At 39.5% G+C, this 13,842-nt stretch overlaps 1 protein-coding gene across 1 annotated transcript; it reads right to left on the minus strand.

The window, feature by feature from the left end:
- Positions 1–10,859: 10,859 nt before the first annotated feature.
- nmur1b (neuromedin U receptor 1b) lies at positions 10,860–13,473 on the minus strand. The gene is made up of 2 exons (XM_055884220.1): positions 12,580–13,473; positions 10,860–12,226 (listed from the first exon to the last, which is right to left on the minus strand). Exons 1-2 carry the CDS (start codon positions 13,454–13,456, stop codon positions 11,817–11,819), a joined length of 1,287 nt encoding a protein of 428 aa, XP_055740195.1. The 5' UTR covers positions 13,457–13,473; the 3' UTR covers positions 10,860–11,816.
- Positions 13,474–13,842: the final 369 nt, after the last annotated feature.

A 13,842-nucleotide genomic window follows, 5' to 3' on the forward strand; every position in this document is an offset into this window, starting at 1 on the left:
GTAGTGTTGTGTCCAATAAATGATTATTCTATATTGTTAACCCAACATCAGCTCTTATATAAGATTTGTAAAACTTCAAAACCTGATGAGTTCACAGCAGAAAGATTTTCTCTACAATAATTGTCATATCCCAAAGCCAGTCTCATTTCAGAGCTAAACATAGTATAATCAGCTGTAACCAAGGTGATCAGCGATCTTCAGGATGCACAAAAAACCATTACGTATCACTTTTTATTGACTAACTGAAAGTTTTCGACGTTGTTGAGCATGCCCTACTGTTGCATAGACAACAAAAAATAAGTTTATAGATAGTCAGTCAGCGATGCACAAAGTAAACAGCAATATTGGGTCGATTTCCACAACAACTAAGAGCATTTCCAGACTGAACTTCTCCGCAGTTTCCGGTCCCGCAGCCATCGTGTAGCTATTGAAGGGAACCTGTGCACATGCGCAGATACTTTGTGATAATCCTTGAGTGTATCATCTTGTATTGCGCTCATCTGTAACATCTGTGGTGCTGCTTGTGGCAACGTCATATCACTGAGTAAAATAAAGATGATCTATGTAAGGACAAGATGCAGGACTCAATGCTCTAACAATACTAATGTCTGCAAACCGGGTGGAGGTGGGAGCAGGCGGGAACATTCGCATGTGAACAACGGGCACAACTATGATAACATTGGTTTTCTCAAAGTTGCCGGGATGCCACGTGCCTGATTTTGATTAATACATTTGTAACAACCTAACCATTTAGAAACTTCGATCAAATATGACTTACATTTTATATGTAACTTCATTCTATTGACCAATTTTGACACTCCCATTGACCTCCATTAGTGCCAGAGATGAAGAGGCAAAGCGAGAGTGTTCATTCCACGCTAAATCTGTCCACGTTAAGCAGATAATTCATTATTAAGCAAGTGAAGAGTGTTTGTATGTGGGGTAATGAGAGTTGAATTTAGTCAAGATAACAATTCATTTGTATTTTGATACGTGAGGCTTATTTGAGCTAATAGAAGTTTCATAAAGGTTGTTTTCAGAACAGCCTTAATTCGTTTGGGGCATGGACTGTACAAGGTGTCGAAAGCGTTCCACAGGGATGCTGGCCCATGGTGGACTCCAATGCGTCCCACAGTTGTGCCAAGTTGGCTGGATGTCCTTTGGGTGGTGGACCATTTTTGATACACACAGGAAACTGTTGTGCGTGAAACCCCCCAGCAGTGTTGCAGTTCTTGACTCAAACTGGTGCCTGGCACCTACTATCATACCCCGTTCAAAGGCACTTACACTTTGGGGTTTTGCCGATTCACCATCTGAATGGCGCACACAAACAATCCATGTCTCAAGGCTTAAAATTCCTTCTTTAACCCCTTCATCTACACTGATTTGTAGGGGATTTAACAGGTGACATCAATAAGGGATCATAGCTTTCACCTGGTCAGTCTGTCATGGAAAGAGCAGGTGTTCCTAATATTTTGTACACTGTAGATGAGGCCTTGAGTTTGACATGTGTTGTGTGGCCATCTAGTGGAGGTGAGTCATTAGCACTGGCCTAAGTATACTTTGCAAAGTGTCCCACAGAGAGAAATATTTTGAAATATGCAATCCTCTTACTTTTCTGTACATCAGGACAGTTATTTTTATATTTTCCCAGAAATGTACAGGTACGGCCATTTGTAAATCAAAACACTGCCACATTTAGGCTACACATCAACACAAAGATTTTATGTATTTACATGGGATCAATTTCCTATGCTAGGCAATCTATCCTACTGTATTTAGACTGCTGGCTGTTGGCAATAATGTATTTACTTGTTCAGTAATTAAAGTGGGAAATTCAAACATTGCAGATTGTAAAATAGATTTTCGATGCAACAGCATACTAATCAGTAACTTATTATTATTTAAAAAATACAACTGTCCTGTAGGCCTATAGCCTGCCACTGGGAAATAGGCTAATTAGATGCATCGCAACTATATTGTTTGTCTGCCTCACCTACTACCCAAGTAGATTGGATATCACAAACACTTCACATGCTACACATTGACATTTAAAAGGAGGGTTACTGTCAAAATGATTTATTTAAAATGTAGGCAGGTGTGAGATGGGGGGCTGCAGGGGTTTCCACTATGGCAGTGATGGTACCCCCTAATCCTAAACACAGACAGAATCTATAATACTCGGTTGTGAGTTTTTATTTTTTAGGTCTGCCCCTTTCTGTACAGAATCAGGTAATTTCTGGGTAATATTTATGTCCATTTACAGGGACCCCTGTTGGCTTTGAGGAATAAGTTTAGTATAACCTCTTAAATGTTGGAATGACCTTCAACTTCCTTCAAACTGCACACAGACACACAAAAATTGTAGGAAATCATAGGAAATTACCCAAAATCCCCAAATAATTATTCACTGGATCAGTCTGAAACTTTACACACACACTGCTGCCATCTGGTGGCAAAATCTAAATTACACCTCTACTCCTATCTGAAAGTATGGCCTTTCTCTTGCATTTCAAAGATGATGGAAGAAAAAAAACGCATGTTTTTTGGTTTGTATTATCTTTTACCAGATTTGTGTTATTCTCCTACATTCATTTCACATTTCCACGAACTTCAGTGTTTTCTTTCAAATGGTATCAAGAATATGCATATCCTTGCTTCAGGTCCTGAGCTACAGGCAGTTAGATTTGGGTGTAATTTTAGGCAAAAATGGGAGAGAAAGGGTACAACCCTTTTAAACAACACTTTCCATACATGTTTACCCATGGAAGAAGTGGTCAGAAATTGATTTTTTTGGACCTGAATGCCAAAACATTAAGGAGATAGAGGTGCTCAAAGTTGGCTATTTTGCATACCATACCATAAGACATCCATGTCTTCATCACTGGAAAATATAAATGGTGGAGTTTGATATCATTTTTTTAACTTACAAACAGGGTTGTCAAATTATTTTAATTAAAACAAATTTTTGGGAACAAGTTTATTTTTTAACATTTTAACATTAATTATTTAAAAACATGTGAACTCAAGATTTGTTTCATATTTGCATATGTTGTCGCTTAGACCCTACTTTACATCAACTGAGGATTTCGTGTTGTGCCCGCTCTTGAATACAGGGTGGGTGTCATTTAAATCGTTGAAATATAATTCAAAGAATGGACTTATCCCTTCAGACCACTGAAATTTAGCTGGTAAACCATTTTAAATTTAATTGAAATGTTCATTTCTCATGACTACCACAAAGATGGCCACCGGTCCACCCACCATCGAATGTCAACTTAAATGGTCATGTCTATTCTATTGTCTATATTTCTACGATAACAATAGGTTTCATATGAAGGATTGACAGTATTATCTTAAACAACAGATATTGCCATTCAAGTCAACATTCTCTGGAGTGGTCCTCCAATCAGCTTTAAGCTTTAGCATTTGAAAGTCAAAATGTCAATTTTTATTCCCATTTTAGTACATTTATAAGCCAAACCATAACACCCACCCTGTATTAAAGAGCATGTCTCAACCGATAGCAGGCACAAGACAACCTCAGATTATGTCATGTAGGGTCTAAGCTACAACATATGCAAATATGAAAAACAGAGTTTTACACGGTTTTAGATCATTGATGTTTTAAGGTAAAAAAAAAAAAGTTTTCAAAAATTAAAGAAATGATGAACACCTTTGACAACCCTCTTTGTAATCTTTTAAATGATCTCAATCTGAAGGAAAAGGAAACCGCACACTGCTCTTGATAGTATCACCGATATTTAATAAGCTTACGTATCGGCCACACGGCCTTCGTCAGAGCTTTTGGGATTTTTTTGAAAGTTGCACCCTTATGTAGACCTGGCTCCACCCACATCCGTTCTACACATCGAAGGGGGTTGGAAGCAAAGGAAAATAAATAAGTGCTACCAAATATAACAATGTGCATTTCATAAATCTTACAAAAGTGTATAAATAAGGCGTATTGAACACTTCTGTATAATCTCAATGAGGACATAGCAAGTTCATTAGTCATTGGGTACATCATATGAAAAACGTCAGAATAATCTACAATCTACGGAGCTACAGCGGGATGCGGTAATTAACCTCTCCAAAAAAGACCTTACTGACGCTCAAGTCTCAGTCTTATCTAAGGGCCTCTCTTTTGTACCTACATGTACAGATAAACCATTCGATACGAAAGTAGATCTGTTTAAATTCTTTCGCAAGATTAAACTTAAGCATGTGTTTTCACACAACACTGATTCGGGCCTAGTAACACATCAAGGAACTGGCACCCATTTTAAGCCCAAAAGCAAATTCTGTCCTATGGTTAACAACTCCTCGATTAATACCTATTGTAGGTTAGTCGAACAAGAAGCCATGTCAGTATATACAAGACAAACAAAACATATTCAGAAGAATCTCACGAGAACAGAAGAACTGGCACTCAAAGAATTAATGAAAGATTCATCTTTGGTTATAAAACCTGCAGACAAGGGTGGTGCTGTGGTTGTTTTAGACTATGACAAATATAAAGAAGAAATTCAGAGACAACTCAGCAATGAACGTTTCTATAGAAAACTGAGTGCTGATCCCACACAGGTGTTCCAAAGGGATATTTGCTCTAATTTGGAGCAAGCCCTATTAAACAACCTTATCTCAAAACCTGAATATGAATATCTTTGTTGCAAATGTGCCATACGTCCATGCTTATACATTTTACCGAAATTACACAAACCTAAAACACAACAAGGCAACTATCCAGGCAGACCAGTGGTTGCAGGAATAGGCTCAATGCTAGAGCCATTGTCAAACTTTGTAGACTCTTTTATTAAATCTCATGTGCAATCATTGCCATCAAATGTAAAGGACTCTATAGACTTCATAAACAAGATCTCACCAATAACGGGTTTAAAAGAAGACTGTATTTTGGTCACATTAGACGTCGAGAGTCTTTATACCAGCATTCCCCATGTGGGAGGGCTGGCAGCACTAGCACACTATTTGGGAGACAGAGATACTAATGAATATCCACCAACAAACTTCCTTCTAGAGCTGGCTGAATATGTTTTGACATATAACTATTTCAGGTTTGATGATGAATACTACCTCCAAACGAATGGAACATCGATGGGCTCTACATTTGCTCCGAGCTATGCTAACCTCTATATGGGTCTTTTTGAAGAACGTTTTGTTAATAATGAAAACGAGAATCCATTTTTGAATAAAGTCCTTAAGTGGTATCGATATATTGATGACATTTTTTGTATATGGGTAGGAACCGAAGAAGAACTGTCAGAGTTTATGGCACTACTCAATGACATTGACCCTAATCTCAAATTCACTATTGAACGTGACACTAAACGTGTTCATTATCTCGATATGTGGATTGAGAAATCAAATGGAACCTTGTTTACAAGTCTATATAGAAAAGAAACGGACAGAAATACTCTATTACAGGGTGACAGCTTCCACCCTGAGCCATTAAAAAGAGGACTTCCAAGAAGCCAATTTTTTAGACTGGGCCGTATATGCCACTCCACAGATGATTATCTAGAAAAAGCAGCGGAGATGCGCATGAGGTTTCTAAAAAGAGGCTATTCGTCACAATGTGTGGATGAAGCTCATAACTTGGCATTGGAAAAAACACGAGATGAACTGCTACAAAAAAGACCCGCTAAAGCTACAGAACACTCCGTAATGTTCACAACTACATATACTTTGAATTCGCGAAAAGTGGGAGAGGTGGTCAAGAAACACTGGCATATTTTATCATCGGACCCAGCTTTGCCGGCTGAATTTAAATATCCACCACGTATTGTGTATAGGAGAGGTCGCAATTTACGCGATAAATTGGTTCATGCCAACTGCCAGCCACTTAAGAAAATTAGCCAAGCACTTTTACGCCCTCTACCAAATGGTAGCTATAAATGCAGAGGATGCGCACAGTGCAACAACATGATGAAGTGTCAATATTTCTGTCACCCACACACAGGAAAACGGTTCCAAATAAATGACATTATAACGTGTTCCACCACCCATGTTATTTACATTATTAAATGTCCATGTGGGCTCTGTTATGTCGGTAAAACCACCCGCTCTCTTAAACAGAGAATTAGTGAACATAAAAGTTCAATCAGGAGAAACGACAGGGAGTATCCAGTCGCTGTACATTTCAATGACATGAAGCATGACATTTCCACCTTTAGATTTTGTGGCATAGAGAAAGTTAAGATATCAGACAGGGGAGGTGATATTAATAATACTCTGAGTAAAAGAGAATGTTTTTGGATTTTCACCCTCCAGACATTGTTTCCAAAAGGACTTAATGATGAAATGCCTTTGTATGTTATGCTGTGAATTGGAACATGAAATGTGTGTTTCTTGTAGATTATTCTGACGTTTTTCATATGATGTACCCAATGACTAATGAACTTGCTATGTCCTCATTGAGATTATACAGAAGTGTTCAATACGCCTTATTTATACACTTTTGTAAGATTTATGAAATGCACATTGTTATATTTGGTAGCACTTATTTATTTTCCTTTGCTTCCAACCCCCTTCGATGTGTAGAACGGATGTGGGTGGAGCCAGGTCTACATAAGGGTGCAACTTTCAAAAAAATCCCAAAAGCTCTGACGAAGGCCGTGTGGCCGATACGTAAGCTTATTAAATATCGGTGATACTATCAAGAGCAGTGTGCGGTTTCCTTTTCCTTCATCTTGTTCAATTGATGCCATGCACCTGCAAATAAGATTGCTCAGATGTGCGAGTGCCTTTTTGTAAATGATCTCAATCTCAAACTGTATGGTATGGTGGGGTATGCAAAATATGTCAACTTTGAGCACCTTTATTTCTTTAATATTTTGGCTTTTGGGTCCAAAACGTCCTTTTCTGAGATCTTCTACAATGTATTGAAGATTTGGTTCAAATCTAAAAGGGTGCTTTCAAAAAGTGATTGAATTCATATGGATTTACTCATTTTCCTCAAGTTTGTACTAAATAGGAAAAACCAATCATGTGGTGCAGTTTGGGTCCACAACATCATAATGTGATGTACCGGTCTTCACTGGAACCCATGTCCTCATGAAAAATACATGACTCCCCAGTAAAGCAACAAATAAACTTTTGCTACATTTACCATGAGGTGTGCATCAACAATTTTGCCACCTCAAACCCATCTGAACTATCTCCAACTGCTAGAACTGTGTCGTGTATTCATGGATTCCAAGGGAAGACAGGCTTCCCCAAATATATTTTACCAATAAAAATAAATCAAATGTATCTTTCTGTGTTTTCATAACTTTCCTTAAATTTGCAAGTCTCCAAGCAAACAAAACAGCACCCCTCTGTCTCAGTATGTGTAGCCAATCTATCTGATGCTGTCTGGAACAAATTAATTGACATTGCGGCAGTAGCATTTGATTGATTGATGCCAGCATTTGGCCTCTCTTGATGATGATAATACTTTTTTTTCTTTGCCAATCATCGCTGAGCTCAACTGTGGGTTGTCCTGGTGCAGCAAAATGCCCCCCGAGGGAGGCCAGTTTGGATTTGTCTTCACACCAATCAAATCACTTCCTAAACTAAATGCCATTTTCAGTGTCTGTTTCTGGTCTGCTTGTGTTCTGCAGTAGCTAGCATGCTAAATCCGCCCTTTCCTAAGCCATGGATGCAGTGGCAATTTTAGCATGTAAATCTTAGTGGGGCAAACCCAAAAAATTATTGGGGATGCCAGAAAAGCCACTACACAACACTAAACAATGCGGAAATAAGGTGGTGATCCTAACTGACTTAAAACAGGGAATTTTTACTAGGATTAAATGTCAGGAATTGTGGAAAAACTGAGTTTAAATGTATTTGGCTAAGGTGTATGTAAAATTCCGACTTCAACTGTATGTACATTATATATATATATATATATATATATATATATATATATATATATATATATATATATATATATATATACATATATATATATATATATATATATAGTTTGTAATTAAAAGTCTGGCTACATTTTCAGGCGCCTCTCATGTTAGCATCAGTTTTGACATGACCGACTATAGCCAATACACACAGACTATCACCTACACTTAATTATTTATGTACATTTACATGCCTTCTTAACAGAATAGCTAGTGTTTTTTTTTTTCAGTTTCAAATACATTTAATTTGATATTTTGGCTAATTGCCGCGGTGCCCTACTAGATGGTTTTGGCGCCCTGGCAGATTGGGCACATCTTAAAAGCAGAATGGCCTTACCCCTAAAATTACGAAATTCCAGGCCTGGTTTCTATTCGACTGCATGACACGCTTGCTTGTATTATGTCTGCGTTAAACTACTCATAAGTTATAATAACCCCAGATTCTTCCTTTGGAGGTGTGTCTTAGAGTTGTGAAGGATGACCATATATGGACGTCTTAACTCAGAGGCATGCTGACTTGAATAGATCGTTTTATTTCATGTATTGAGGTGTTATATTAAAGCGCAGGTTTACACACAGAGTGGATGTGATGTCAAAGGGGTTAGAAGCCACACATATAATCTATTTTCATTGTCACGTGCCTTAAATTGGTGGTGTGCTTTACAATTCTTTAAGGTGTTGTTTGTTTCATAGAGCGCACAGGGTTCTGGTAGAACGTTTTATGAATACATTTTTCCAGCCATCCGGGGCTGAGAATAGCCCTGTTGGCACTAATAATGTAAACGGAGAAGCTCAAAGAAAATCTTCATCCCCTCTCTTATACCCTTCTCACATCCTTTTACAATGCCAAACTGTACTGTACAGTGCTGGCTCGGATGTTTTCCTCTTTTTGTCTTTTCCAGCATTGTTTCAGCAACTATGTTGGATGTCTGACCAGGCCACACAATACAGTTGGGCACAGCTCAGTAGTGTGAAAGGGTAGCTGATGGCTCTTTCTTGTGGGCACAAAGCAAGTTGATTTTAAAAGATTTTAGAACCCTTCCATGTATAGCGATTTGAAGATAAAAATCGAATTTGAAGAAAGTTCTCTCTTTGGCACTGAGAAAATTATTTCCTCACCACAGAAGTTTTGATGAGTGTAAGATTATAGACAGTACAATGACAGCAGAATCTTGATGGTGCCAAGGGATTCAACTGTCCCTGGTGAATCCTAAAGTTTGCCCTCCGCAATGTCTAAAATAAACCTGCTTAAATATATGAACGAGATACCTGATATTCTCCCTATAAGAGTATTATTTTCTTCTTACTTATAAAAAAAGTTTCTCATAACATGTTTTTTTGAGAACTCCACAAGTGTGTTATTTACACTCAGATGATATTCGGACTCTCAGAGAGTGTACTTATGAATCTTGTAAACAGGCCTTTCGGTGATAAAGGAGGTTACAGCTTCTGGAGTTGTAAGTACATTCATAACAGTGACGTTCAGCCAATCACATTTAGACGAAAGTGATCAACTTCAGCCAGTTCATTGTGTGATTGGTTATTGCTATCTCACTGTGATGGTATTGCCTCTGGCCCATGAGTCTCGTAGATAGGACATAACTTTAACTTTCAACTTAAAACCTTCTGGAGTTGGTACCTGTCAATCAATAAAACTGGCATTCAATGTGTGCAGTCATTATCTCAGCCGAAGATGAGCAACTTTAACCAGTTGATGACAGAGACAGAGAGAATATCGCCTCTGGAACTTACATTTCCAATTTCCTGAACTCTTAACAATGTGTAGTACACAGACTATACTTTTGTGCAATGTCCTGCTGTTTTACTTCATTGATGTGTTTTTGTTCTTGCTGCTGTCTGTATTTGATATCAGGTCATCATTGTCAATGAGAGTTTGTTTTCAACTTACCTGGGAAAAGAAATGTTAAAATTATTATGAAACAAATAAATCTAATTAATCATGGTATCTCCATGGACATTACATGACTATAATAATTATGATAAACTACTAATAGATTGTGATCATTTTCTAAACCAGGTTACACTTCTCTTTGTCGAACCACTGACGGAGCATGCTATCACCAGACAAAAACTACCATACTTCCAGAGCAATACCTGCACTGTGTTTCAATGCCATTGGTTTTGGCTTCATTGTTATATTTGTTATTAAATTCCTAGGTCACCTCAACTTGTGCCAGCCGCACATTTTTATCATTCTCCGTTACTTGTTCCGGACTCCTATTGTATTTCCCCAGGGACTGTGTGGGTTTCTGAAGTTCGCTCCACACACACGTCTGAGTGGTAAGTATTCTGCCCCAGAGCACAGTCAGTGGAGTCAGTGTAAAAAGTAATAATCCTGGGAACTTTGGGACATTTATATTGTGTCCTCGGTCATTCAACCAGACGGACTGTGAATCTGAGATGCTACGATCGGTGTTGTCGTTAGCTAGAAAGCGAATAAAAAGTGTTGATTAGGAGAGTAGAAAGCCAGCAGAGCCGTCACTAGACTCATTATCCGGATGGATCAGGGTCAAATGTAATAATGGGGAAGTGTGAGAGATTCATGCTGTACTGTTCACTCAGAGCTGTCATTCAACCAGAGAGATTGTGAATATTATTAGCTATTCCTATATTAAATGAAATGTTCTCAATGGCACACAGAGAAAGTTCAAGAGAAGTCTTATTCGTATTGAAGAAATGTGTTCCTATTAGATTGGCTTCATAATATCCCCACAAGTCTTTTACCTATAAAATGTAAATTATACTGTTGCAATTGAAACCGATTTTTCATGTAGATTTGTCATGCAGCTCGTCAGTAAAACCATTGTGTTTTCCTAAATAATGTTCATATTTTACAGTAGGCTACTTAAAAGCAACATAACACATGAATTAGTAATCTATAATCAATCAAGTCCTTACTAAACCCACATGACAACATGACAGCATTTCCATTTCTTTAAGGATGTCATACGTACATCGCACATCACATTTTCCATTTCTGTGTCAGGACATTTCTACCTCCCATATACTTTCAATATTGCCTGTGATATACATTCATAGTGAGTGGGATTTTGATAGTGTACCTAGTACAATAACGCATGGAAAAAGACAGTTACAATTTAATCGTGTCTCCTGAAACATATGAACAGAATAAGATCAGTATTATATTAATAAGCTATTTTACAAAGCTGGGTATCTTTTCTTTTTCAAAGTTTGATTATTAGATAAGCTTATATAAATAATGTGTTCAATCTGAATATTAATATCCGGTTGAAGAACACTTTCATCTGCACAGAATAAACATTTGAATAACCCACATATAACTAATTGTATGTGTGTGGGAAAACCATTTTAAATTCAAAGTCGAAGGACTAGACTTTATTACATTCTCTCTATCCACTCTGGTTGTACACAGTCGCAGGTTGACCTTTATTGAGATGTCGTGTTCTGGAGGCAGAGCTGTGCGATTTCCACTAGATGGGTCAGCTGCAAAGTCAAAATTGGCTATATGTTAGGGTTAGGCATAAGGTTATCAGGGTGGTTAGGGTTAGGTTTAAAATCGGATTTTATGACTTTGTGGCTGTGCCAACTAGTGTCCACTCTACAAAGCTGCCTTCAGTACATGAGTCATCCCAATAAATGCCTACCTGCTACACATTCAATCAGGGATTGATTTAATAATCTTGTTACATTTTGGTACCTCATCCTGGTTAATTTTGGTATCGCCCACTGAGAATTCAACTTTAAATCCAAAGTCAAGGGCAAAACTTCAACTTCAACTCTGTTGCTTTCCGTCCAAACTCTCGCTGTACGCATTCAATCAGCTACACATTTTCAAATTTTGGTACCCAATCTTAGTTAATGTTTATACATTGTTTTGGTACCCTCACCCCATATCTAATCAGGGCTTGTATTTCCATTTACATGCTGGCCGTTGGGGTTTACGTACACATTCTGCTCCTCTCTGTCTGGGGTGATTCTCTCTGGGGTCCCATTATGTTGCGGCTTCTCATAGACGATACTACGTAGGGTATTTTGGGTGCTACGGGTGTTCAGCAGGCGCACGTCGCCGCCACAGAGGCCGGAGCGACACGTGATCTGCTGGAACATCTCCCGGAAGCGGGTGGACATGAGGTTGTAGAGGATGGGGTTGACCGCCGAGCTGAGGTAGAAGAAGACCCCGGAGACGATGTGGACGTACTCGAAGACCAGGTGGTGGTGGCCAGTCCAGGAGTTTATGAAGCTCCACATGAGACGGTCAATGTGGAAGGGAGCCCAGCAGATGCCAAAAACAATCACCAGTACGCCTGCGTAGACAGTTGGACAGACAAGACAAGACATTTGCAGACTTTGAGTGCAAGAGCAATGTTTAAGTGACAATTAACATATTTAGAAACTAATCTTTTGGTTTGTACTTTAGCACAGAATTTTAAGTCCCAATTCAAAATTCGGTCTATAATTTGTCGCATTTCCAGAACATCTTATCTTGTGAGAGCAAGAGCAATGGTTAAGTAACAACAGACATGTTTAGGAACGGTTGTACTTCAGCAAATCATTTTAAATCCCTATTCAATAGAGAGATCGGTCTGTAATCTGTAATTTTCTGGACATCTCCTCTCTACCCTTCAGGCACGATAGAGAAAGTGGATGAGGAACTCACAAAGCATCTTGGTGACTTGTCGGTGGCGCGCCCTCTGCTGGTGTCTGCAGTGGCGATCAGGACCAAAACCCTGCCCGGTCCCGACCCCCTGCATGCCCCTCTCCATCCTGAGCTGCAGGCCGATGCGCAGGTACAGCACAGTGATGGTGAGCATAGGCATCAGGAAGAAGACCAGCGTGGTCACTTGAATAATCAGGTTGTACATCCACATGGGCTTGACCATCATGCAGATGGCCGACTCTGGGAATTGGTGGCCAAATCGGGGCCTCAACACGGCCACACCGTGGAGGCTGGTGTTTGGCATGGCGCACACCATGGATATGACCCACAGCATCAGGATGACACGCTTGGCATGGGCGTGCGTGGCCACGTGCTTGACTTTCAGCGGGTGTAACACAGCGATGTAGCGCTCCACGCTCAGTGCCGTTACATTGAGAATGGAGGCAAAGCAGACCGTTTCAAACAGGAAGGTCTTGAAGTAACAGCCGCCGGCACCGAACAGGAACGGGTAGTTGCTCCACATCTCGTAGAGTTCCAACGGCATACCCAGCAGTAGGACTAATAAGTCGGACACGGCCAGACTGAACAGGTAGTAATTAGTTGGCGTCCGCATCACCTTGTAGTGCACGATGACGGCGCAGGTGAGCACGTTCCCTAACACTCCCACAGCGAAGATGATGAGGAAGGTAATGCAAACCGGCAGGAAAACAGGCGACCGCTGGAAGCCTAGAAACTTCTCCAGGTACTGACTCCGATTCAGGCACATGTTCTCTATGTCATCAGCACTGACGTTGCCCAGGGCCCAGGACACGTTCCAACCAAGCTGGTCAGGAGTGGTGGCAGGCAGACCCAGAGAGGAACAGTTATACTGAGCCATTGGTTTATGGGGACACAACACCTGAGGGGGAGAATGGAAATAATAGGAATGGAATGTTTTGCTTGGTTCAGTGTAGGTGACAGTTTAGCTGCAGTCTGAACAAACAACATTTGGCAGTTGGTGATTATGACATGCTCATATGTCAGTCATATGTCACAATGAGGGTGTCTTGTCTCGCTTCTGAATTCATCCCAGTCATCGGCAAATGAGCATCGGGGTAGGTACTGTATGTCTAATATCAATGTGTGTGCAATTACAATGCTAATTCCAGGAAATGTTATCTAACATAGCCTACTACAAGTTTGATGTAATTGAATGGTTTGCCTTGTGTGGTAGGTTTTTGTGGGTTTTGACACTTATGTAGGTGTCATAACCAGGTTATAAAA

The sequence above is a fragment of the Salvelinus fontinalis genome, chromosome 26 (assembly GCF_029448725.1).
Source record: "Salvelinus fontinalis isolate EN_2023a chromosome 26, ASM2944872v1, whole genome shotgun sequence".
Taxonomy (NCBI): domain Eukaryota; kingdom Metazoa; phylum Chordata; class Actinopteri; order Salmoniformes; family Salmonidae; genus Salvelinus; species Salvelinus fontinalis.

What these genes read in the sequence shown, in the direction of transcription:
- nmur1b (XM_055884220.1), bottom strand. Translation starts at nt 13,456, where the DNA reads ATGGCTCAGTATAACTGTTCCTCTCTGGGTCTGCCTGCCACCACTCCT. An exon ending in ACAAGTCACCAAGATGCTTT is followed by an intron (nt 12,227 to 12,579) that starts GTGAGTTCCTCA and finishes CTGTCTACGCAG; the next exon opens with GCGTACTGGTGATTGTTTTT.